We start from the raw sequence: 25531 nt of genomic DNA on the forward strand, positions 1-25531 counted from the left end.
GACATACTAAACTGTGGGTGGCTTGCAAAACATCGATACTCTTAAACTGAGGTGTGGGTCAAAAGGTAAATAGCCCAACCCTGGCCAGATAGCTCGGTTGGTTGGAGCGTTGTCCCGAAGCACAGAGGTTGCCAGTTGGATTCTTGGTCAGGACACATACAAGAACAGCTCGATGTTCCTGTCTCTCTAAAAATTAAAAAAAAAAAAAAAAAAAAAAAAAGAAAACAGCCCTAGTTACCTACTTGGTTGTAACAAAACTTAAGATTTTAAATGTCATATTCATTCTGAGTAGAGGGTGCCACACTGTGGGAAAAGAGGGCCCGGTAGAAATTCATCTCAGCCTAAAATTGGATTTTAAAATGTTTCTACAGCCCAGAAAGGACCGGATGGGACCGTCATTCCTAATAACTACTGTGACTTCTGCTTGGGTGGCTCCAACATGAACAAGAAGAGTGGGCGACCTGAAGAGCTGGTGTCCTGTGCGGACTGCGGACGCTCTGGTGAGTGTGGCCCCTTCCTCTGCCTGTGCCCAGCCTGGACCTGTTCCTGCACTCCTGCCATCGTCCCGGGGGTGGAAGCAGGGAGTGGAGGAGGTGGGGATGGCAGTGAGTTCAAGTGGAGAGGAGGTTTCAGGCCATTTGATATTTTTCTTCTTTGAGTCTTAAGAAACAAAAATTATGCCTTGGGATCCAGGGAAAGGAAAGGAGAACTTTTGGACTTGCATTTGGCCTTTTCCTGAAGTGGGTATTTCTTTGTGTGTGTTGTTGTGGATGGCAGGGAGGTAGTTTGGCAACAGCTGGAGACACAGGCGACATTCTTCCTTGTATTGGATGATGAGCATGTCACAATATATGTTTGGTCTGTGGCAGTGTCTGGGGCATACCAGAAGAAGATGGAAACTGAATATTGGGAGAGGAGCCACATCTTGAATTGTGGGAGCCCAAAGCCCCTGAACTTTTGGGTAGTGGCATAAGTTCACGCCCATTGGCCACTCATTTCATCCCCTTTTTTCATATGGAACAAGACAAGAACCCCTGATGGAGGAGCAGAAGGGTAGGCGTTCTTAGGGTTAATCTGAAGTTGACGAGGCACGTTTTGAAATTTTCATCTTGAACCTGTCCAAAGACTAATTTAAGAAAAACAACTTAATCTTGTTCCTTCATTCTTAAAATGAGTTCAGGGTTTTCAAATTTTGTTCATGCAGTTGATTGCTTTTCAATTCTAATCAAACCATGACTTTTGGTTGGTTGCAGTAGGTTGGTACTACCTATTTTCTATATATTTTTATGCCATAACTAGGCCAAAAAGAGATTTTATTTCTTATTTCATTTTATTATTATTATTATCATTATTTGTATTTTTCTGAAGTGGGAAGCGGGGGGAAAGGTGTGGCAGAGAGACAGACTCCTGCATGCACCTGACCAGGATCCACCTGGCGCATCCAGTAGGGGTCTTTGCTCTGCCCTGCCCGTCTGGGGTGTTGCTCTCTTGCAACCGGAACCATTCTAGTGTTTGAGGAGGAGGCCATGGAGCTATCCTCAGTGCCCAGGCTAACTTGGCTCCAAGGGAACCTTGGCTGTGGGAGGGGAAGAGGGAGAGAGAAAAGAGAAGGGGAGGGACGGAGAAGCAGGTGGGCACTTCTCCTGTGTGCTCTGGCCGGAAATTGAACCTGGGATATCCACACACTGGGCCAACACTCTACCACTGAGCCAACCGGCCAGGGCTCAGAAAGAGACTTCAGTGAGGAGTCACTGCTCCTTTCCCCACTTCTACCTGTGTCTTCTACTCCTGTTCCCAGGAATAAGACTGAGATGACCATACCTGGGCTCACAGTAGCAACTCAGTTCTGCCTTTCCTTCATCCACAGAGCTTAGTTTTGGTCCTGATTGACTTGAGTAGCAGGTTTCTATTGCCTTCAACTCTCGGCATTTAACACTTAAGGACCCTGACAGGGTGGCCCATCTGTGCAGTTCTGTCAATTCATTGACTTGCCAAACTTGATTCCTAATGTTGAGCTTTTTTACTCTGCTGATGAAAGTGTAGAAAAGAGGGTCCATGTGATAGTGTACTCTGGGCTTTAAATATTTAAAAAGAAAATGATACAAATGAAATTTAGTTCAGTGTTTTAAGAATATGAACGATCCCCCAGAAGCAGTCCCTTGGTGTGCTGTTCTGGGTGGAATGGTGTGGCTGCTGTGGGATGTGCTAGAGAGGGCAGCTTCAGAATTCTCATTGCAAACTGCTGTCATTTCCCCTCCTTTCCTACAAAGGATGAGGTACTTGGATCTGACTCGTGGGGAACCAGAAGTGGGCAATTGGTTTTTGTTTGTTTGTTTTGTTTTTCTTATCCAAAGCCTCTTTTCTTCACAGCCTATCCTCAGCTTTTTCTTTCCAGAATCTGTCTGCTGTGTGACTCAGGGGGCCACTAGGTATTCTCATTACGTTTGCCAAGGATTAATTTTGGAAGATAATTTTCAAGATCTGACCGATTTTTCTGAAAGAGTTGATACCTTGGGAATAAATGAGTGACATTAGCCCATAGGTTGTGCTTGTTAAGGCAGGGGGTGAATACTGCTCCAGGGCCTCTCTGGACTCTTTTCAAGGAAGTATGTGGAGCTAGGAAGAGCTCTCTTTCCCTTCCATCCTACTCCATGACCTCTGTTAATGGAGAAAGTGAGACTCCTGGTATTGGCACCATAAGTGGCACGTCATGACCTTACTTGGGAGCAATGCTGGGGCCCATTTCAAATGTACAAAGTTTAAACCTGAGTTTTACACATTTCAGGATGTAACCCCAATATTTTACTTTATTCATGTTCTGAGTTATATTTGACAACTCTGCACTTTCTGGGGTAACGAAGACCTGGGCGTGTTTGGTGACTGGAGAGAGAGAGAGTGTGTGTGTGTGTGTGTGTGTGTGTGTGTGTGTGTGTGTATGTGTGTGTTAGTGTTAGTACATGCATGCACAGACACACATGTTTGTATGCACATGTATGTGGGCGAAGATCCCAATAATGTCCTCCAGTGCTTTAAGGAAACGGGAGACTCTTATTACCGACCACTTGTCAGACTTTTCAACTTCTTGCTTTCAGTGCAAATGAGCTACATGGTGTAAGGGCAGCATTGAAAGGGTGCTGAAAGGATGGGATTAGACTCAGGTGAAAAAAAAGGATGAAGGCTTAACCACCTTGAATGGGTTATCTGACAGTAATGCCTTTGTAGACCTGACTGTCAAAGTGAAGGACAAACATTGTGTAAAGAAACACCAATGGAAACACCAAAGAAATACCAACCAGGCTTATAAACCAAGTAAACTCATCGTCTGGGGTGGGGTGGAGTGAGTGTGTGTTCGTGTGCATACAGAAGCAGAAAGATCTCGTGGGTCTGTCGTTCACTGTCAGAGCTGCAGACACAGATGCTGTGGTAGAGATGATGCTTTTTCAGGGAGGGGAGGAGTCACTTTCCCCGGAAGTGTTGGCTTTGCCCTTTCACCTCAAATCCCTGTCGCCAGGTGATACATCCAGTTATTCTCTCTTGGTGTGAAATGGTTTTTGATCTTGCTATGAAGAATAACACTGTAATAATATAATAAGAATATTAATAATGCTGTCTGTTGCTTAACCCATGTGCTGATATATTCATCATACATGTCAGCTCATTTGGGAGGAGAAGGCAGGAAGGAGAAGGAGGCGGCGGCCGCAGCACACACCACGGAGGACTTATTCGGTTCCACATCAGAAAGTGACACCTCAACTTTCCACGGCTTTGATGAGGACGATTTGGAAGAGCCTCACTCCTGCCAAGGACGCCGCAGTGGCCGGGGTTCGCCCACAGCAGATAAAAAAGGCAGTTGCTAAACCCACGAATGGACTCTGGGCGATTAGCCATCACCCTCTGACTTTGGTCATTGTTCTGGTTCTGATATATTTTTTTTAATGAAAGACAACTTTAAGTTTTCCTTTCATCCTTGCTTTTCCTCTACCTCCCACACGTCCCTTCCCCCTTCCCTCTGTTCTGAGTATGTACAGTGAAGCACAAACTACTGACACAAAACAGAACAAAAGAGCAATAGTCCTGCAGAGAGATGGCGTCGGGATGTCCTGTTTATTTTCCAGGGAAATGGGAAGTTAGGTGAATTCTCTTTCTTGGGGGTGGGGATCTTTTTGACGTGGGCAGAGTTGATTTTTCTCAGTTTTCCTATTTATTGGCAAAATGAAGAAAGTAGGAATATTGGGTTTGGAAACTAAGAATCAATTACATTAAATAAATTATTATTTATATATTCTAACTTTTAGAAATTGACTTTTTTTTTTTGAGAGAGCAAATGAAGGGAAATCAAAGAAACTGCAGCAATAGCCTATTTAGAGGAAAGCCACGGGGGGGGGGGGGGGTTGATTCAAGGAGACCTAGCCAGAGGCTCTCCTAGACGGAAGGGCAGTGCACGCTCTGCACCCCATGGAATTGTGGCTCCCCACGGCAGACCCCTCCCCGTTTCTCATCCCTGACCTTTCCATCTTCCTCCCTGCTTGTGAGGAAATGTCAGCAGTGTCTGGAAGTGCGGGGCTGCTGTGGGTGGCCTCCCTCAGCTCCTGGGCCCCCACCAGCGGTGCCTCCTGAGCTCCTCCGTCAGCGTGGCTGCTCTTTTGTGGGTGCTGGTTTTTTCCTCACTGTCCTGGAGAAGAGCAATCTCCGGATGCAGGAATGGAGCCTCAGCAGAAAGTCACGGACTCAGCAGAGAGCAACCAATGCGAGACTGCGCTTGCAGAAGGAAGAATGATCCTTGAAGTGTATTTCCCTCCCCCCCCCGCCCCTGTTTACAAACATATAAATTCCTGTTGGATGATCAAGTCTCCCGTATTTCTTCTTCTATTTTTTTATAGTGCCCCCCAGGCACTTTGTTTTATGTTTCCAATAGTATCTCCTGAAATAAACCAAAGCAACACTTGCTCAAGGCCCCTGGGGCGATGGAGAAGACCCTCCACCTCGTTGCAGTCCCAGGAACGAACAGCTGTGCAGTCCTAGTCAAAAGGTATGTCTTGGCTGACCTGCCTTACCATGAGGGCAAAACCATCATAGCTGTTTCTCCCCTTCCTTTCTTTTCTCCCGCCCACCTTGTCTGTTGTTGTTCTGGGGTTGGGCCCCCTTGTGAGTGTGGGAGTGGCTATTGGAGAGCCTCCACCCAGCCCGCTGCTGTCTGCATGCATCCCCACGTGGGCCTGGGCCTCGTGTGAGGACTGAAGCTTGCTTGGGCTCTGTGTGGAGAATGGGGGCTTCTGGCTTCTGGCTCAACTGTAAGAGAACATGGCTGGGGACGTGCTTGGCTGACTGCCTCCCTTGGCTACACCTGGAGGGGGGCATCCAGGGAACTGGTTTTGGAGGTGGCTGCTGTTCTTGGGTAGGGATGTGGTCATAGGGGGACTGCATGTTTAGGTGGGTATTCTTTGCTCCAGGTACCAGTTTAACAGCTAAGGGAATGAGTCCAAATTAAAGCAGATCTCTGATTAGTCACAACACTCAACTGAGCCGCCCTGAGGATTCTGAGCTCCCACTGAGTGTGGTCAGGTTCTTTGGTCTCCATGAGAACACAGGTCCAGAGACATGGTACTGCCATTTGGCTTGGGTTGGGAGGTGAAGGAGGCCACCAAGGCAACAGGCTGCTTTTAAGTGTCTGTGAAGATCTGCTTTGACAGTCCAGCCATTGCATATCTTCATGAATTGGACCTCTTGTTAAAATAAGAAACCAACCAAACCGAAGTAAGGACCAAGCAGAGAAGCACACAAATGGGCCCTTTGTGCTTCTCTGAGAGCCCGAGACAGAAAAGGCTCCACTTCTTTCCTGCTTCGAATATGCTATGTAAGTGCCTACCTGGACATCTGTTATCAGTTGTGAGGGAACGAAAGTAACAACCTCACCCACTTATGCGATGTTCTGCCTTACCTGTATGTGGCCCTGTTCCTAGGAAATATGGCAAAACCTCCAACATGAATATTTCTGCATACTCACATGTGAAAAGCCAATATACATAGTTGGTTCCACTTGGTTTCTGCTAAGGGACTATGACTTGCTCTTGCTGTCAGTCTTCACCTCTTGACTTCCTCTGTTCTATTACTTTGACTCAAATACAGATTCATGGCATTATGACTTCCTCTCCCTGATGAAGTGAGAGCTTCCATGTTCATAAAAGACGTCTGACCAATCTATATTATCATTTGAAATCTGTCTAGGTGTTTGTAGTTGTGAAATTCTCAGTGACAGCCTACCTTTGAACTGGAAAAAAAATTTTAAGTCCACATAATTAAAGCAAATTATGAATTCCCACCTAGTTTTAGAGTCTAGCTTGGAGTTCCAAAGGGATCGAAGAATGAAGAATTGTTTAAACAAAGTAGACTCTTCTGGGAAGATTTATCTGAGGATGGCTAGTGCCTCTTTGTTTTGTATTTATATTTACCAGTCTAACTTGATCTTCCTTTCCCCCTCTTAGGGATCGTACGTAGCTGGTAGCTGTCATCTCTCTTGGCCGCGTAGCCAGTGCGAGGCGAGCACAGTGCTGTCTCTGAGCATCGCCTGAGCTCCTGGTCTCCCCTTGCTCACGGCATGCAGACTCAGCATTTACATCCTTTTAAAAAGAAACAAGCAGAACTGGAAGGTACATTAAAGCTGGTCAGGTTCAGCTCTCATTTTTTTAGCTGAGAAAGATCAGCTCAGATAGGTAAAGTGAATGGAGTTTGAAAGAGGGGAGTGGACACTTTGGAGGCAGGTGTCTTCAGGTGAGAGAAGGAAATTCGGACGCATAGGAGGAGGAAGCTGGCTGCTTGAGTTTCCAACCACTTTGATGGTTGATGTTATATCTTTATCCTCCTCCTTTCTTTTCGTAACAATGGCCAACATTTGTGTGCCAGGCATTGTTCTGAGTCCTTTCCCTGGAATAGTTTATTTAATCCTCATGACTATTCTATGAGATAGGTATTTATATTATCCCTGGTTTACAAATGAAGAAACTGAGATAATAAGGTTAAGAAATGCACCCAAGGCCTTACATTTAATATAGAGTCAGGGTTTTTTGGGTGTTCTTGTTGTTGATTGATTGGAGAGAGAGAGGGTGAGAAGCATCATCTTGTAGTTGCTCCTCTTAGTTGTACATTGAGCTTCCTGTTCGTGCCTTGACTGGGGCTGTGCCAGTGTCCTCTTGCTTAAGCCAGTGACCTTTGGGCTCAAGCTGGCGAGCTTTGGGATTGTGTGGGTGGTCCCCAGCTCAAGCCAGCGAGCCTGTGCTCAAAGCCAGCGATCTTGGGGTGTTGAACTGGCAACCTCAACGTTCCAGGTCGATGGTTTATCCACTGCACCACCATAGGTCAGGCCGGAGTCAGATTTTGATTCCTGGCAACCTGACTCCAGGACCTCCTCCTATACTCTTTACTTTTTACCATTGTTCTGTGCTGCCCTCGCATATTCCTACATATGGTATAGAGTATAATATTATATGTAACACATATAGGAATACAAAAGTATTTCAAGTTTAGATAGTTTTTTATAAAAGAGAGACATGGAAATTATTTACATGATGACAAGAATGCAAGAATATAACCATCTCTAAAGAAATAACCCGTGTCATCTAGAACTACTTTAGTTCCTCCATGTTCTCGGAGAACTTTATCTCCAACTTTTACACTCATTCAGTGAATCCACACTTTCTTTTAAAAAAAAAAAATAATAATTTTTAATGAGAAAGGAAGGGAGATAGATAAGTACTTAGGTAGACAGACAGAAATACCAATCTGTTCCTATGTGTGCCTTGACCAGGTATTGAACTGGCAACTTCGGCACTTTGGGGTGACACATTAATCCAGTGGTTCTCAAACTTTTTGAAATCTGAGTGCAGTTAAAATCCTACAAATAATTATAGGTGTACTATATACAAATTTCTGAGAAATATGTTATATAAATTAAGTCAAATATTAAAAAAGTCCAAGCGTACTTTTATGGTAATTAAACGAAATAAATATGACAAAATTAAATTTATTCTGACGTTAAAAAACATCTTTATGTTACATTTTTTGAGTTATACTTTTTAGAATTCGTAAAAAAGAGGGATTAAAAATAAAAAAATGACAAAAAGTTATCTTTTTATATATATTATAGATACATTCTTAGTAAGATTTAGTAAATTCAGCAGGTCCCGGCATGAATGTGTTTTTTTTTTTTTCATTCTTGTGTTTGTGAGAAACATGAACCTGATGTGTCCTAGCGATTTCTTCAATGTTTGGGCATATATTTGGAAGGCACACTCTCATTTCCTCATTAATACACTGAAGAATTCCTCTCTTTTTACTCTCGTGTTAAGGGTAGATAATCCTAATTCACATAAATAGGATGTTGAAAATTGTAGTAAAATGTTCAAAGCTTTTTTAGATATTGCCACATATTCTTCTTTTATAGAAATCCAAAAGGCTTCAAGAGAAAAATTTTTTTAAAAAATTTATTTCATCTGTTCCTTTTTCCTTTTTTTTTTAACAGAGACAGAGAGTGTCAGAGAGAGGGATAGATAGGGACAGACAGACAGGAATGGAGAGAGATGAGAAGCGTCAACCATCAGTTTTTCTTTTTTTTTTTTTTAAGATTTTTTTATTTATTCATTATAGAGAGGGGAGAGAGAGAAAGAGAGAGAGAGAAGGGGGAGGAGCAGAAAGCATCAACTCCCATATGTGCCTTGACCAGGCAAGTCCAGGGTTTTGAACCGGCAACCTCAGCGTTTCCAGGTTGACACTCTATCCACTGCGCCACCACAGGTCAGGCAAGAGAAAATTTTTTTATGTTTAATCATCAATCCAAAACCTCCACCATACATATCTTAACTGTACACCAAACAAAGGATTGAAGAAACTCCAGTCTTTCTGGAGGACATGAGGGTTAGTGTAAACCAGGGGTCCCTAAACTTTTTACACAGGGGGCCAGTTCACTGTCCCTCAGACCGTTGGAGGGCCGGACTATAAAAAAAACTATGAACAAATCCCTATGCACACTGCACAAATCTTATTTTAAAGTAAAAAAACAAAATGGGAGCAAATACAATATTTAAAATAAAGAACAAGTAAATTAAAAAAAAACCCAAGTAAATTTAAATCAACAAACTGACCAGTATTTCAATGGGAACTATGCTTCTCTCACCACCAATGAAAGAGGTGCCCCTTCTGGAAGTGCGGCGGGGGCCGCATAAATGGACTCAGGGGGCCGCATGTGGCCCGCGGGCCGTAGTTTGGGGACCCCTGGTGTAAACAATCTAGCACCACAGCTTAACAGCCTTTTGCAACCTCATCAGGCAAGTGAGGTGAGGGGTTAAGCAGACTGTCAGCTCACAGCCAATTCCCCACATTTCTGTCCTCCAAAATATAAACTCCAAAAACCCTGTTGGTGTTTTGGTCTCCAACAGGCACATATTTCTCTGGAATACATAGGGCGCACCTGGACACACTTTGAGAACCACTGCTTTACTCAGTGGCACTATCCCACCATGCTCTCCACACTTTCTCTAGAGCCCTCTTCAACAGCTGTAACTGTTGCGTGCAATATTTTCCTCGATTTTTCTGGAAGCATAATGCCTTCTTTGGCTATGGTCATGGCTGCACTTGCAACTAATACTTGGTCAAAAGGGTAAGATATATGTGTCTATATATCTTAATTTTTATCATATGCAGTTGAAGAAAGAGGTATTTATAATGAATAGAGCTATAAGTTGTGACTTTATTTTAGGGATTAAAAAGTAAGCAATTAGATCCCCCAAAAGAAAATTCCAGTTAAAATTATGTACAGAATATTATAGAACATTTGACTTCTGTCCACCATTTCTGGACATTCCCTCCTGATGCCTATTAGGAACAAAAGCCTCCCTTTTTTGGTGACCTCTGGAATTGCGGCAGCTGTGTGAGCAGTCAACACATCCATTCTTTTGTTGTTGCTTTGTTAAATAAGACTCACTACTTAAATTTTAACATTAAAAAGATTGGGAGTCAACGAGATGAAAATGATTTGACTAGTTTTCTTTGTCAGTAAAGCACCCATCCTAAATGCTTCAGAAATGTCATCTAATTTTCTGTGTATTAGCCCAAAGATATGAGAATCAAAGATAGAGAACTTCCTAAATTCGTTACAACATTCACATCCCCTGGGAAGATTGTTGATGAAAAAGTGATTACTGTTGTTGTCTGTCTGATGTTTTTTCCTACTTAGAGCAATCTAATCCTTTATTTCTGTTATTGAGACCATGTAGTGATCAGACCCTCTAATCACTGCAACACTGGGAGTGAGAAATACGTATTTCATTTTTAAAGGTACTTTAAAATCAGTAATGCAATTTGCAACTGGTATTTTAGAGAGAAGGATTTAATGAAAATATGATGTTCACATCAATAGTGTCCCTTTAAGTCTTCCTGCTTACTTTGCATCTCTCTATGCACCTAATGGGCTGCAGCCTAATATTGCCTTTAGATAGCACTTGAGGGAACACAAGATCATTACTTGGGGAGAGAACTAAAGGCTGTTTGGAGATTCTCACTTCATGGTGGAGTAAAATTAATTAATATTATCCCAGTATGCCTCCTGTTACATTTGATGAATATGATCTTGTACTTAAAGTTTGAGCAGGCTCATGTATTAGGCATTTTTCCATAGGGGATTTTCTTTGACTTTGGAAGTGATATTACTTGTGTATTTCCTGAGTGGTGTTGAGTGGTGTATTTTTAATCTAGTGAGTGGAAACCTAGAGGAGAAATTAAAAGTTCTCGGTTTGGTCTCAATCCCTGTGTGTGTGTTGTCATGTATCTCTGCCTCAGTTTCTCTGTCCCTAGGATATGGACATTTCTTACCCATCGTAATATATAACCAATGTTCTTTCATGATGATTCTTAAAACAGCCTTGTGTGTTAGGATGGATGCTATTGGTTCCCGTTTTACTGATGAGGAAACTGAGATTTGATCAGGTTAGATAACTGGTCTGAAGTTTCAGGGTAAGTGGTATCTAGGTCTTTTAATACTCTTTCCTCACTTTGTGCTGACTTCTCCAGAGATCACATTTTGAAGATATCTTAAATAAAATCAGTTAAGGGCTTTCATTCAAGACTTCATTGGATTGAGAAGAGGTATTTGATGCTGTCAAAACAGAACAGATCTAAAGCCAGCCTCGGATCACGTTGCAATCATGCTGAGGAACAGCGCTGAGTCCTCAGGAGCTGTTTCAGAGAACTACGGTTGAGTTTTCCGTATGGTCACAGTTTGGGCGGTGACGCTGGCGTGGTGGTGAGGATGGGAGCAGGAGTGGCAGGGGGTGAAGAAACACTCGGGCCCCGTTTTGGTCACATGCCTAAGTGCTTCTAACACTGAAACATTGAATTATATGATGCTGTTGGGCTTAATAAAAGTGATTTCTGACCATTTACTCAAAATAACAGTATAGGAAAAACCATTTTGCTTGATTGATTTACAGAATAGCTGAGAATGATGGAAGATCTCTGTCAGAACTGAATTATTATCTAAAAAGCATTGGCAAAGTAGGTTTTCAAAGTATCTCAGTACTGGCCCTCAACTAATGACTAGTATTTAAAATTTTTTTTTAATTTTGACATAATTTCAGACTTACAACAAATTTATACAAATAATACAAAGAATTCCCATAGACTCTTCACCTAAATTCTTCAGATAAGCACTATACAAAATCACAGTCAGGAAATTAACACACGCAGCACCACAACCTACAGACCTTTTTCAGTTTTTGTCAGTTGTGTCCATCTGGTCCAGGGTCCAATGCAGTCTAGTGCTTATTACAGCGTATTGTTTGTAGTCTTTCTCATCAAACAGCTGGTGTCTTCCTCGAGGGCAAAGGTGTCATTCATGTCCCTTGGACAGTGCCCGACAGCAGTGTGCTATAATTGTTTATTGAAATAAACTGAGAAGTAAGCAGTGTTCCCGAGCTAATTAGTGGAAGGATTTGGTATCTCGTTCCATACTCAGTGGATGCTCAGCAAACACTGTTGACAGAAAGGTTGGGGAAGTACTCTGTATCTGGACACAGCAGCCGCGGGTCACATCCGAGGGGTGGAAGAGACCCGGGAGCAGTGAAGTGGGGGTGGGGGTGGGGCGGAGGAGGGGCCGAGGGAGTTGAAGATTGTGGAGGTGTGGGGCCTCGGCCTCCTTGAAGGGACTGAGAGCAGGGGACCAATAGCACTGCAGCCTGCGTTGGCTCCACCAGAGGGGATGAGAGAGAAAGTGGACGTTAGGAGCACGAAGCCCGGCCAACTCTTTTCTAGATGACTTCAATGTGTGTGTGTGTTTGTTTTGGGTCAGTGATGGAAATCTGAGGAATTTGAAAGGACATGCTGTATGGTTATCAGACTCTAAAAGAGTGATAGGTGACATCTGACCCAAGGGTTAGGGGCATGGGAGAGGGATAGAGACTCCTGGCTGGGGGTGCAAGTCTGACTGGATGCCGCACAAGAGAGCTCTTGGCAGGTTTCTGGAAGGTCTGGAGAAGGGCCAAGTAGTCTCACTGGAGTGAGGGGCTGGAGGTGGGTGGAGTAGCTGGGAGGTGAATACTGAGCAGGAGGGTGGGGCTCGGGGAAGGGAGACCGAACCAGATTGTGCAGTGACAGTGGGGTGGGGGGGGACAGAAACACGGACAGGTGGTGGGTGGGAAGCAGGCCCTTCTCAGCGAACATAAGCAGACAGTCTCTGTTTTGGAAGTCCTCATTGTCCAGTCCTGCACACCTGAGCACTGGGTAGTAATAATGCCTTGGGTACTAGAGGGAGAGGTGGGGACGGGGAGTTTTAGTTTGGAAGGGACTGAGCTGCTCATTTGCTTTTGAACTTTGTTCCCTTTTGGCTCAGCTGTCTTTTCGCTGGGCCCCTTCTTCCTTTCCTCTCCCCTGCGCTCAGTTCTGTGTGATCTGGGCACTGTTAGGGGCACCCAGCTCTATCCTTAGGAAGTGCTTCTGGGGTGAAATGTGATAGTGCTTGCTTTTATTGCATACTCTCTTGTGCCGAAGACTCCATTCCAAAGACTAAAATAACTTCGCAGATTTCATTTCAGAAGCAAAATCCATGCCTGGTTGGTCCCCATCCAGACTAAGGGACCCACCTGGTTTGAACTGCCACCAGGTTCCAAGTCTGACACTTAGAGTTACTGGGCTAGTCGAGGGCTGGAATGGATCTCTTGGCTTGGTTCTCTCTCCGAGAAATTCAGACTCCTGGGTCACGTGGAGCATTGTTTTGGGTGAGGGTGTGTGCCTGAAGCAGTGTCCTTTTGGCCTTGGACCAAATGGGGCATCGGTGGAGTTTTCTGTGACTGCAGCTGGTCCTATACCGTAGAACAGGGCTTGAGAACCTATGGCTCGTGAGCCAGATGCGGCTCTTTTGACGGCTGCATCTGGCTTGCAAACAAATCTTTAATAAAAAAAGTAACATTAAAAATAGAAAACTTTCTCATGTATTACAATCCATTCATTTCCTACTGCTCATGTTCATGGTTGTGGGTGGCTGGAGCCAATCACAGCTGTCCTCTAGGGCAACACCAAATTTTTATTGGATAATGCATAATGTACACGGGTTGTTGTATGGCTCTCACGGAATTACATTTTAAAATATGTGGCATTCATGGCTTTCTCAGCCAAAAAGGTTCCTGACCCCTGCCATAGAATTACCCAGTTCCACTTAGGGACCAGGAAGGTAGATTGCATCATAATGGTCCTTCTGGGATATTTTAACAATGAAAAGATATCATTGGTTTGTAAGTGGAAGAGAACAAAAGGGTTTTTGCTAACACCCAGTTTTGCCTACTGTGACACTTAGGGATTAAAAATCCAGCCATGTCCTCCCTGTTTCTTGTGTCCTTCAGTTGCCCAGGAGCAGCTGGCCTGCCCTGTTCCTGCCTCATTTCCGTGTTGCTAATGTTCGAGGCAGGGAGACACAGTCTGGTTCTCATTGTATTGATACATAGCCGTGGCCTCGTTAGTGTAGCAGTTAGTTGGTTGTTTTTCCTTTCCTTTGTTTTTTTTTTTATTATTCATTTCATTTCCACCACCCCCTTAATTGTATTCTTTCCTTTTTAGATAGTTGTCCTGTGTTGTTGTTTTTTGTTTTATCTCTCGTTGCCTTTCCCTCTGCAGTCAACTCTGACCTGGGGACTCCGGCATCCTTCAAGCAAGCCATTTCTGAAGAAGTTGGAAAGAAGGCACGATGATTGCACCTCCTCCTCCTCCTCCTCCTCCTCCTCCTCTTTCCTTACCCAGCCCCTTCCTGCGCGTGTGTTTCAGCCAACACAGGAGCCCGGATTGTGGAAAAGCCTCCAGCCCAGCTCAGTCCAGCTCAGAGAAGTCTCGGGAACAGCCTCAGTTTGCGCAAGAAGAAGATTCTTTTTTTCTTTTTAAAACCCTCCATTACATTTTCATTAAATATCTGTGAGAACATACCCAGGTCAGACTGGAATTGTTCTACAATAGAAGTAACAGAAAACAAACTGCTGAATAAAAAAAGAGTTAACTATTTTATTTAATTCAGTATTTAAGAGAAAGTGCTGAGGTGATGCGGTATTTTTATTTAAAGTACCTTCTTCAAAAGTTAAAGCAATTTTGTGAAGACATGAAGTCAGGAGTACTTAATATAAAATAAAGACTGCATATTAACTCCAGGGAAAATTATCCTACATTTTTAATAAGGAAATAAAGATCAACTCTGCTCTCAGACTTTTTAAGCAGTCATTCATGTATGTGCTTTAGGTGTTTTTATTTCTGCAAGTTGGATGTGGTAAGTGAGGAGCGGTTAGTTTTTTCTTTTCCTTCTCCCAAAGTCTGTCGAAAGTGATGATATTCAATAATTGTGTTGAGTCTTGACAGAAATAAATTAGCCACAAAGGCTATCAGCAGCCTCTCTGCACCCCCCCCCCAGAAAACCCCTCTCCCCTCACCCCAAGCAAGCCCCATTTATCTGAATGTCAAGGAGCAGCCCGCCTCCTGGTTATCGAGTCTCACAAGGCCTAGTTCTGGAAGGAGTTCCATCTAGTGATTAAATATATCTCTGCGCGTTCAACAGATTCGAACACAGACAGCTATGTTTTAAAGTAATGCAGTGAAGGAAGAGAAAGAAAAGACAAGAAATAAGCATCAGCCAAGAGGATGCTGATTTGGTCACCTCGGAAGTCCTAGAGGAAACTTGCCCAGGGAACCTGCTGAGCTGGCTTCAGGGCCCCGAGATTCCAGAGTGCCCCAAGGGCAAGGAAGGCCAACAGGAAGGATGGCAACTTCAGCCTGCGTGGCTGGTGGGGTAGAGGAGAAAAGCGACTGTTCTAACATGGCCTTTTATGGCCGTGTTGGAAGTGAGTGTTATGGCCTATGAAATGCGATTCAACATTGTGTCTGCGGCCTAACAGAGGAGGCGGCGTGCCTGGCCGGGCACTGGCTTTACTCCAGGTCTTTCCACGCCACGCTCTTGGGTTTCATTCACTTCTAAGCAGAGTCATTTTAATAAATACAATCTCATGCTGGATATGTCAGCAAAAGTCTGCGAGTGACGGTGTTCCTGAAGTCGTTCTGAGCCTGAGCATCTTGCTTTGCCTTTGGAAGGGGAGGCTGGCCGGGCACCACCACCACCAGCGTCCTGCTAGCCCCTCCGGGTTTCTCCAGGCCAGTCCTCGGCGGGCAGGTCACTAAAAGTGTCTCTATAACTGTAGCCCTTTACTCTGACGTTTTCTGATAGAAAATGTCCCTTCTAAAAAGGCTGCTAATTATAAAAATTTGCTCTCCAGCTAACTCCCATAAGTTATGACGTGTAGAATTGTGATAAAGCTTTGCATAATGTAGGGTTTATATTAAGTTTGTAAATGTTTCTGTTAAATAAAAGTGTTTCCAATGCTCCTCTAGCATCTCTGTAAATTTTGCTTTACCAACCTCATCCTGCATGAGTTCGACTTGCATCGTCTCCTGCTGAAGCGAGTTCTGAAGGGATTCTGCCCACTTGCCTGGGATTTGTTGAAATTTGTTTTGTTTAGAAGCACCATCTAGAATGGCAGTTGGCACTGGTTTGGCTGACAGCTGGTGGTGGCACGGAAAGTGAACAATGCCCAGGTTGGTGCCAGCATCTGCTCTCTGAGGCCATCACCATCACCGTGGCCATCATCACCTTCTCCGTGGCCAAAATAGATTTATGGAGAGTCCGGCCTGAGCACAAATTTAATATACCTGTCCAATGTGGCTGTCACAACAATGCCAGAGGAGTTTAGTGCAAGAATGCAAGATTAAGTGTGTGCTTGGAAGATGCTGAGGGGTTGATGTTTCCCTTACCTGGAAGGTGCTCTGGATGGAGCCTCCCCAGCTGCCAGCCCGTTAGTTGGGCTGTAAGCCAGCCCCCTGCAGCAGGCTGCTGCTGTGTGGAGGCACTCAGTCCTTGACGGCTTGTCAGGGTTGGAGAGAGCCGGATCAGCCTTTCAGGCCAGGTCTTGCCCTCTGAGCATTGCCAGCTCGTGCTGGGGCGAGTGGAGGTGGAACGTGCCCTGTGATACTGCTGCTAGTGTGCTCTATTTTCTCTTAGAGTGATTGTCACACTTTAACATTCATTGTAGACTTCGTAAGTTTTCCTCGCAGTGAAAAGGAATTTTTTTTTCAATACATAAAATTTATCATTTTTAACCATTTTAAATGTACAGTTCAGTGGCATTTAATTCACATTATTATACAACCACCACCACCATCCATCTCTAGAACTTTTCTTCTCCAGTTGAAACTATGTACCCATTCCCTCAGGTTTTTTGTTTGTTAGATTTGTCTTTTAAGTATTTTACGTCTTACATGCTTCTTATTTCAGAGGACACTTTGTAAGAGTCAGACCACATTTATGCAAAGCAGTATTCAAAGACTACTCACTTGGGTCAGGGCTGTTTTCTTTGTGGGGATGGGGAGAAGGTTATTCTGAATAAGCAGTTTATTTTCCTTGTGACTTAGGGGCCTGCAAACTCTTTCTTTAAAGACCCAAATAGTAAATACTTAAGGCTTTGCAGGCTGGACATATGTTGCAACAACTCAGGTCTGGAGTTTTAACATGGAAATAGCTAGCCATAGATAGTATATAAATGAATGGACATGGCTGTCTGTTCCAATAAAACTTTATTTACAAAAATTGGCAGCTGGCTAGATTTGGGCCAGGGGCCTTTGGTGATCTCTCATTTAGAAATAACAAGTATACTTTTAAATTGGGGGTATTAGTGCTAATATTTAAGGCCTTCCTAAGACTCAAGACTAGGGAAAAAGAATTTCACATCACCAAATGAATGGCTAGAGGTTCATTTCATGATTGGTAATGTAAGTTGTACTGAAGACCATGTGCAAAAATATTTCAGAGCCCCCAAAATGACACCACAACATTTCAGAAAGCTATTTGATTTTCTAGTTTGGGTCCTAAGTCCAAACTAAAATAGTACAATGCTTACCAAAAGAATCTATAACTAATCCAGCCAGTCTGTGCACTAGCCATAGGTAATAGTAACTCTGAGGACATGATGACCAGTGTCATATATCTCTAGCAACTTACTTATGAAATAAGCCCAACTTTAAAATAGTCGAGTTCATGCAAATAGCTCCTATGGGATAAGTGAACACAGTAGAATTCCATCTGTATGACATAAATGATAAAGGACGTTTAGTGCAGCCCAACTTGAGAAGTGGAGGTAAGGAGTTAAAGAAGGAAATGGGCTCTTTCTGGTGACGACTGATTCTGCAATGCCTGTGGCTCCCTGGAGTTGTTAATTACAGAGTGTCGAGGGTGTTGCTGAGATGTATTTTTTCTAAGAACTCCGAGTCTTGTGGGCATATTTAGAATCAGGACTTCCTCTGAGTCTTTACCTCATAGCCCAAAAGAATTGATAGTTTTCCTCCTTGGATGGTGGACAAGTTTTCTGATACCAGACCTACCATTGAATTAAACCTTTTTATAAATTGAATATGTGATGATCCTGAAGGTGGCCTATGAACTCGACATGCTAGATGGGCTGCCACACCACATTTATCCAAAATACCCTCTTTAGCCATTACTGGAGGATGCTCAGTTGTTTGGAGAGGTCCAGTAACTTTTCAGATCGAAGTGTGCCCCTCGGAGTTTATTGCTAAGTTCCTTGAGTTACCTCCAAATTTTCTTAAAAGAGGCAGTGGTTGGGATCATCTGCTACAGTTCTGCTCTGTTGGCTCCAAGCTCCACCCTGTGATCACATCTGAGTATCCCAGATGTCAGTTTCTAGGCACAGGCTAGAAGAAGAAAGATCCTTCAGACCAAAAGTTAGAAAACCCTGTTTTGTATTTTTTATAAACCTGGTGTGAGCAGCACAGTCCCTTAGCCATCTGACCTTTCTTTAAACCAGAATAGAAAATACTTTGTTGGGAGGTGATAACAGTGGTCATCAAAAATTTACCACTGACCCGATAGATAAAATTACGTTGACTGTGCTACTAGTGATAACCTGGCAAGGCATATTCATAGCCAAGATGGATCTGGAAGTCCTAGCGGAACAGTAGCTGAAGGAGTATTGTGTTGAATATTTTAATTAAGTATGCTACCAGGCTGTGTTTTATTGGGGATATAGTACAAGGGCAGGGAAGTACTTCTCCACTCCTATTTAATTGACACCACCATGTTCAAATTAGCTGGAAATAATTGTGAAAAACCTAGAAAGTACAGAAAATATTAACAAGATATTTACACCCTGGCCGATAGCTCAGTTGATAAGAGTGTCGGCCCGAGCACAAAAGTTGCCGATTCGGTCCCTGGTTAGGGTACATACAGGAATAGCTCACTGTCCCTGTCTGTCTCTCTTCCCTTCCTCTCTAAAATCAATCAATAAAAAATTTTTATAAAGAGAAGATACTTAAAGGGATGAACAATAAGCCTTTTAATAAAAACTTAGAAGCCCTGGCCGGTTGGCTCAGTGGTAGAGCGTCGGCCTGGCGTGCAGAAGTCCCGGGTTCGATTTCTGGCCAGGGCACACAGGAGAAGCGCCCATCTGCTTCTCCACCCCTCCCCCTCTCTGTCTCTCTTCCCCTCCCGCAGCCGAGGCTCCATTGGAGCAAAGATGGCCCGGGTGCTGGGGATGGCTCCTTGGCCTCTGCCTCAGGCGCTAGAGTGGCTCTGGTCACGACAGACCGATGCCCCAGAGGGGCAGAGCATCGCCCCCTGGTGGGCAGAGCGTTGCCCCCTGGTGGACGTGCCGGGTGGATCCCGGTCGGGCGCATGCGGGAGTCGGACTGTCTCTCCCCGTTTCCAGCTTCAGAAAAATACAAAAAAAACCCCAACAAAAAAAAACAAAACAAAAAAACCTTAGAAGGATTTAGGTTGTTTAACTTAGGGGAGAGAATTAGGGGTCACTCACTTAAAAGCTGTCATTAAGTATTGAGAAAAAGATACCAGTGCTTTTGGTCTGTAGAGAATACAGGAGAAGCATCTTGAGTCTTAGAACAAACTGCTAGTTGTTTTGACATCAAGGATTTTCAACTGTTAAGACTGAGACGGAACTCACTGATAGCCAAGCATTTCTTCTGCGTGGAGGTACGGGCATGGGCTAGCCGGCCTGTTAGGGGCCCATCTAGCTTTACGGTGCTTTGAATTGCAGCTGATAACTCGAGAAAGCTAGTGCCTAACTCACCACCAGGTTGTTGGGAGGCATGGGGGCAATTAGTTTCATGAACCATGAAAAAAATTGCATTTTAAGGCTTTTTTCTATTCATTCTGAAGCAATATCCCAAGCCTGTGTGGGGACTTCAGTTGTTTTGATAGCGTGAGACACCAGCCCAGAAAGTGAATGTAGTGGCATGGGACATTTTCCTTAAGAGAAACCAAATAGTGGGAAACAAGCAAGCAAACAAAAAACAGTGAAAATGGTTCTGTGAAAACTCCGCCTGACTTCCACTCCAGTTCTCATCTCATTGGGTTCCACCATGTCCAATGTAATCTGGTGCATGGGTTCTGTTCTTGCTCACAGGACCTGGGTATGATTCTCAGCTCAATTTTGGTTGAAAGACCTTGTTACTATTCATGGTTGTCTACTCCCTTCTCCCCAACTTAGCAGGAGAAGAAATGTCTTATTAGAAGACAGAGTTGGCCCTGGTCTCAGTGGAGAGAGCATTGGCTTAGCGAAGGAAGTCCTGGGTTTGATCCCCAATCAGGGCACACATGAGAAGCGACCATCTGCTTCTCTCGAGCAGCCAGTGGCTTGATTGGTTCGAGCATCAGCCCTGGGCATTGAGGATAGCTCCATTGATTCACACATTGGCCCCAGACAGGGGTAGCTGGGTGGGTCCTAGTTGGGGCACATGCAGGAATCTATCCTCGTCCCAGTTAAAAAAAAAAAAAAAAAGATACTTAATTTTATATTTATAAATGTAAGACAAAATCAGCCTGTGAAGAATATAGACCAGGATTTCCTCTAAACTTAGAAGAGAGTTCTATAGAATAATTCTGCTTTGTGTTTACGAAGTTGAGTTGCAAGGATTGTATTATATTTAGTATGTGAAGTCAACTCTGAACCTGACATATAGGAGGGGTTGGGAGTGGAGATAATTTGGGAAAGAAGGGATGAGGGAGGCGCATGGTGAATTGCTAGCGTGAACATTTATGCTGAAACTTCTATTTGGCTGAGTTATGGGTTCAGAGGAACTGACAGTTTGTAATCCTGAAAACTTTTTTTACTTAAAATAGATTGCTTTTCCTCATAGACATCAGCCTATCGTCTGTAACTGAAAAATAGATCGAAATGTTTTGATCAAATACTGTTACTTCGTATAATGACCCTCTGATTATTGGTTTGCTTTATGTTACTGATCAATTACTGAAACATTTATTGAATGTATTCTGTGTGGCACTACTATGCTAGGTTTCGCAGGACATAAAAGAGAAGTAACGGAATTGAAACAACTTTTGAGGATACCTTCTATGTGCTAGTCATCAACAAGCTTCTTATAGATACTAGCTTGTTAAAGCCGTCTTATCAGCCCTTTTAAGGTCAGGATTTTTCCTGTCACAGAAATGGAAATTGAGGCTCAGGGAAATTGAGTTGATAAAGGTAGTAGTGACAGCTGGTAAAGTCTGATCTTTATACTCGAGAGTTTTCTAGTTATAAAACTCTCTACTGTATATGACATCTTTGCTCTTCAGGAGGAAAGACATTTGGTTAGCATATCATACAAGACAAGACTTTGTAATTAAGTGTCAAGTTGGTGCAAAATGTGAGTGCCAAAGGGCTCAGCAAGGGGTTACCAGTGCAGGGTGAAGGGGCAGGGACTTCTTCATGGGAAGATGAATAGAATTGGGTGGGCAAAGGGAAGGCAGGCTGCTGAATGCAACGGGGAAAATCAGAGGTAGGTTTGAAGTCAGAGCAGAGATGAGCCTGAATGGGGTGGGGAGGGGCATGGGTTCTGGGCTGCGGGGAGAAGTTCTAGGAATGTAAATAGCCACATTCTGGGGCCTGATCCACAAGAAAGGAAACAGGAATAATAAAGAGGTCAGGAGCGATATGAGCCCTTGAGCAGGATGAATGTGATGTTTATGTGAGGACAGCTGAACCACGCATGTCTGAAAGTTTGGGTGTGTATATACACTTCTCCACAGGGTTGTCTCTGACGCTTCATGGTCGTTTTGTTTGGTATCAGCTGTTCATCTTGCTTGGTCTCAAACCTGGTGGTTAATGATGCCATGGGCATTTTCCACCAAGTATTCTGAAACTAGAGAAGCTATTGTACTACCATGGCTGGAATCTGAGCCTGGTTTCCTTGTTTTTCCTCAACCACACTCAGTGGTTTTCAAATAAACCCTTTCTCTAACTTGACTAGGAGGACAATCATAGAGTTGAACCCAGATTACAATTGGCTGCAGAGAGCTTTGTACTGGAGCCATTGGCCTTGTTTGCGTGTAGAAGAGCCCTTCTGTCTGATTCTGGGTACACTTAGCTAACTTCCACATTGGACGGTCTGGACGGTGCTGAGATAGCACTCCCTGCGTCCTCACTTCCGTCTCTGTCTCTGATGGTTATCCCTCCCCACTTCATCTGTTGATGGGCTCCTCACTGGCCGCCACGACTGGAAGAGGTGTAGCCACGTGTGAGGGATATGGACTATGAGTCCTGAGGATACAGACCATCTTCTCTACAGTGGCCAACAATGGTTGGCACTGGCTGGCATGCTAACTAATAGCCACTACATTCTCCATGTAATTAATCTTCCTAGCAGCCTGGTCCGGTTATTATCCCACATAGCAAATGAGTAGAACAACATTCAGAATAAGTGAGTTGGCTAAAGCTACAGCGAAGTCGTAGGGCCCAGACTAAACTCCAAATCTTCCTTCTGATATTTACATTAGTGTAATTGCCAGTGCTTGTTATTTGCCTATAATGTTCAATGACAATTGTCTTGGCTCAGGCATGGCTAAAAGTGGCAGAGCCCTGGGTCAAAAAGATTACCTGACAGCGTAGAATTGAAACTGACAGTAGGAAAATACCCATCTTTCCTCTGGGAAAGGGAAAGACGATTGGATGCCAGCCTCTGGGTCCACCCCTCCCCCTGCTGTCCTGCCAGCCTTGCTGCGATACCCGCTCTCCTGCAGCACTGGCCTCAAAGCCTTCCAAACCCCTCTTTCCTTCATTTGCCTTACACGGTGCTGGTACCGCTGACACTCCCAGCCCGCGTGCTAGCTGTGTTTCCGGGGCAATGTTCCGTGACTTCTGTGCATCTGCCAATATCACCCACAAACCGGCATGAAATTTCACCATGTGCCCCACTGAAGACACCCCAGGCTGCATCCAGGGTGCGTTAGGTCTATACAGGCAGCCCTCTGAGTTGGCTTTGCCTCGCAGAGGTTGAGAAGGTTGGCTTTAAAAGAAGTCCGTGCCTGGAGGTTGGTGCAGGGAGAGATCTCTTGACAGCTACTTGCCCTCTCTGCTCCCTCTCCATTAATTCCAGGAAACGGCAGCTGCTTCCCCCTCTCTGGTCTCTCTGCTGGGCTAATCACAGCTCATTTCTGTTGCATGCCTCATTTGGGGGGAGAGCGCTTCATGGCTCCCAAAATGTGAACAGGGAAATTAAGGGCCGTTTGCAGATGAGTCAGCCCATTGCCGCTGGGACTGCACTCCCCCCTCCTGGGAGGCCCCTGTGCCTTGTTCCAGGGTTCCCTGGGCAAGTTTCCCCCGGGCTTTCCCCCTGGACCAGATGGGGCTGGCTTTGTTCTGCTCGGGACAGAAGGGTAACGGGCCACTGAGGGCCGACTCCACATCACCGCAGATTTTCTGATCTCACTATGTCTTTGAACAACCCTGTGGGTTCGGGCCCATTTTGCAGCTAGGGAACTGGGATGGAGAAAAGTTAGGTAGTGACTTGCCCCGAGTCAGTTAAATGCACATCTACTTGACTCCAAAGGCTGTGCTCTTTCCTTTTCAACCGTTTCATCCAGGAGGGGGACCCTCCTGCATCCTCCCTTAAACAGGGGCTCTGGGCTTCTCTTCATTCTTGTGATCTCTCCAGCCTCCTCCGGGAACCTTACTTTTTTTGTAGTAACGAGTCCTCTTCTCCGGGAAGAATCCATCCTGGCTGGGAGGAGGCCTGTTACCCACTGGCAGGCCAGCTTTGTGGGTTCAGCCAGGAGGCCAGTGAGTCCCGGTTTCCCAGCAAGGGAAAAACGGGCAGTTGCAAAGAGCCAGCTCGGCTGCCCTGACCAGTGTCCCCGTGTCCGGCAGTGCTGCAGGTCCAGTGTAGGTGGCCGTGAGCCGGTCAGGAGGGAGCCACGTGCTTCTTCTCCTGGGCTGGACACTTTTCCTTTCCTGGGACTTACTTGCTTCATTACCTCCTTTTAAGGCCCCAGGCAGCATTTGGTTGGTCTGCTTCAAAAGAAATTCAGTCTCCATCTTTGTAAATATTAAAAACTCCAACTTGCTATTAGTCAGATGATCTTGAAAGTTCCAGGGTGCCATTTTGGTGAGAATGTAATATTTTTAAAAACAACTTTTTTCATCACCCTTTCTTTTTGTCTTACCCTTGTCAAAACGGAGGGAAGCTTCTTAGAGAGATCCCCTTTCTGTGAAAGCTGTTATTTCTTGAAACTCCCCCTTCCCAGGAGGCTGTAGCGCAGGGAGCTGGGTGCAGAGAGGATGGTACCCAGGAATGTTTGGCCCCAGGGTTTTTATGTGCATTCATCCTTCCGGAACACTGGGTCAGGGAGGAGTCAGCTGGCCAGGCCCCAAGGGCTCTGGTTTGCTTTGGCGGCTGAATAGGAGAAGGGACAGCCCTCAGGACAGGAGGCCAAAGTTCCAGTCCACCTGGTCACCCTCCCAGGGATTAGTCCTTGTTGTGGAAAGACTTCAGGAGCCTGGGGTAGAATCGCAGCCCTGCTGCCACCCTGCCCTGTGACCCTGGACAAGTCACCACACCTTTTGGAGGTTCCCGTGTCCTCGTGTGTTTACAGAGGGTTGGACCTGGTGGTCCAAGGTTTGCTCTGGTGCTGACAGACAGAGGTTCTGAGAGGGTTGATTCAAGAACTGCGATGATGTTATTCTGAGAAACTGGTTTGCATTTTTTTTTTTCAGAGGAAGGGAGAGAGGGAAAGACAGAAACATTGATCTGCTCCTGCATGTGCCCTGACCAGGATCGAACTGGCAACTCTGTGCTTTGGGATGATGCTCCAACCAACCGAGCCATCCAGCCAGGGCTGGTCTGCATTTTAACCGCAGCTTTTTGGGAAGAGGTTTCTAAGCCACTTGGGTTGCTTCAGTGGTGGACGTTTCAGGCGTTGTTACAGGGACCTGTGAAGGAAAGATGGCAGTGTATGCCCCCCCCCCCCCAATGCAGCATGACGACTAATCACATCTTGGAGGTAGATGCCTCCTATGGCCACCTATGCCTGTGATTCTAAGGACCACCCACCGCATCTACCTGCCTCTCCCCTGATCAAAGAGGCAGATGGGTTAGCGTTGGGCTGGCACTTCGGCCTGGGTCTGGGTCACCTGGGGCTACACACCTGCAGTGAATCATGGATGTCTCCCAGCTCCAGCTTTCCAGAGGGTGGCCCCATTGTGCCACAGGCGGGGCCTGTTTTAGATGAACCTGTGTTGGCCCGGGGTGCCGCCCTGCCCTAGGCTGTTGGGTGCAGAGAAGAGAAGCTGCAGTTAAAGTGCAAACCAGTTTTGCAGACGGGGGAGCATCATCGCGGTTCCCACAGGGCAGGAAGCGGGCACCGGGAGTATCGCCAGGTCTCCGTGCCCCACGGGGCCGTGCAGGCCCGGGCTCCCGGCTCCCAGGCAAGGGCTGTCTTCCTCAGCCGGCTCTTCCTTCCAGCTGCCCCCTGTCCAGGCTCTGTCTCCCCTTTCGGTTTCAGGGAGCCGATGAACTGCTTTGCCTTTGCAACCCTTTCCGTTGCTCACCTTTAACTCTGTGACGGGTGGGGTTTAGAGATGGCCTTGACCTGGTTTTGTCCTGGGATAATTCGGGAAGTACCTTTAATCCAGGATCCTAGATTAGCTGCGAGGGCAGT

General features: G+C 45.1%; 1 protein-coding gene across 2 annotated transcripts in view; it reads left to right on the top strand.

Annotated features, from left to right (window-relative positions):
- The window catches only part of DPF3 (double PHD fingers 3), a 247505-nt gene that overhangs the window by 186295 nt on the left and 35679 nt on the right, over positions 1 to 25531 (top strand). Inside the window, exons 8-9 of one of the 2 annotated variants that reach the window (XM_066277061.1) lie at positions 372 to 500; positions 3655 to 4288. In XM_066277061.1, the coding sequence (XP_066133158.1) occupies positions 372 to 500; positions 3655 to 3857 (332 nt within the window). In that variant the 3' untranslated portion in view covers positions 3858 to 4288. Of the gene's footprint in view, positions 1 to 371; positions 501 to 3654; positions 4289 to 25531 lie in introns of those variants that run through there. The other variant, XM_066277060.1, reaches the window with a different exon arrangement.

This window comes from Saccopteryx bilineata, chromosome 4 (genome assembly GCF_036850765.1).
Source record: "Saccopteryx bilineata isolate mSacBil1 chromosome 4, mSacBil1_pri_phased_curated, whole genome shotgun sequence".
NCBI classification, from domain to species: domain Eukaryota; kingdom Metazoa; phylum Chordata; class Mammalia; order Chiroptera; family Emballonuridae; genus Saccopteryx; species Saccopteryx bilineata.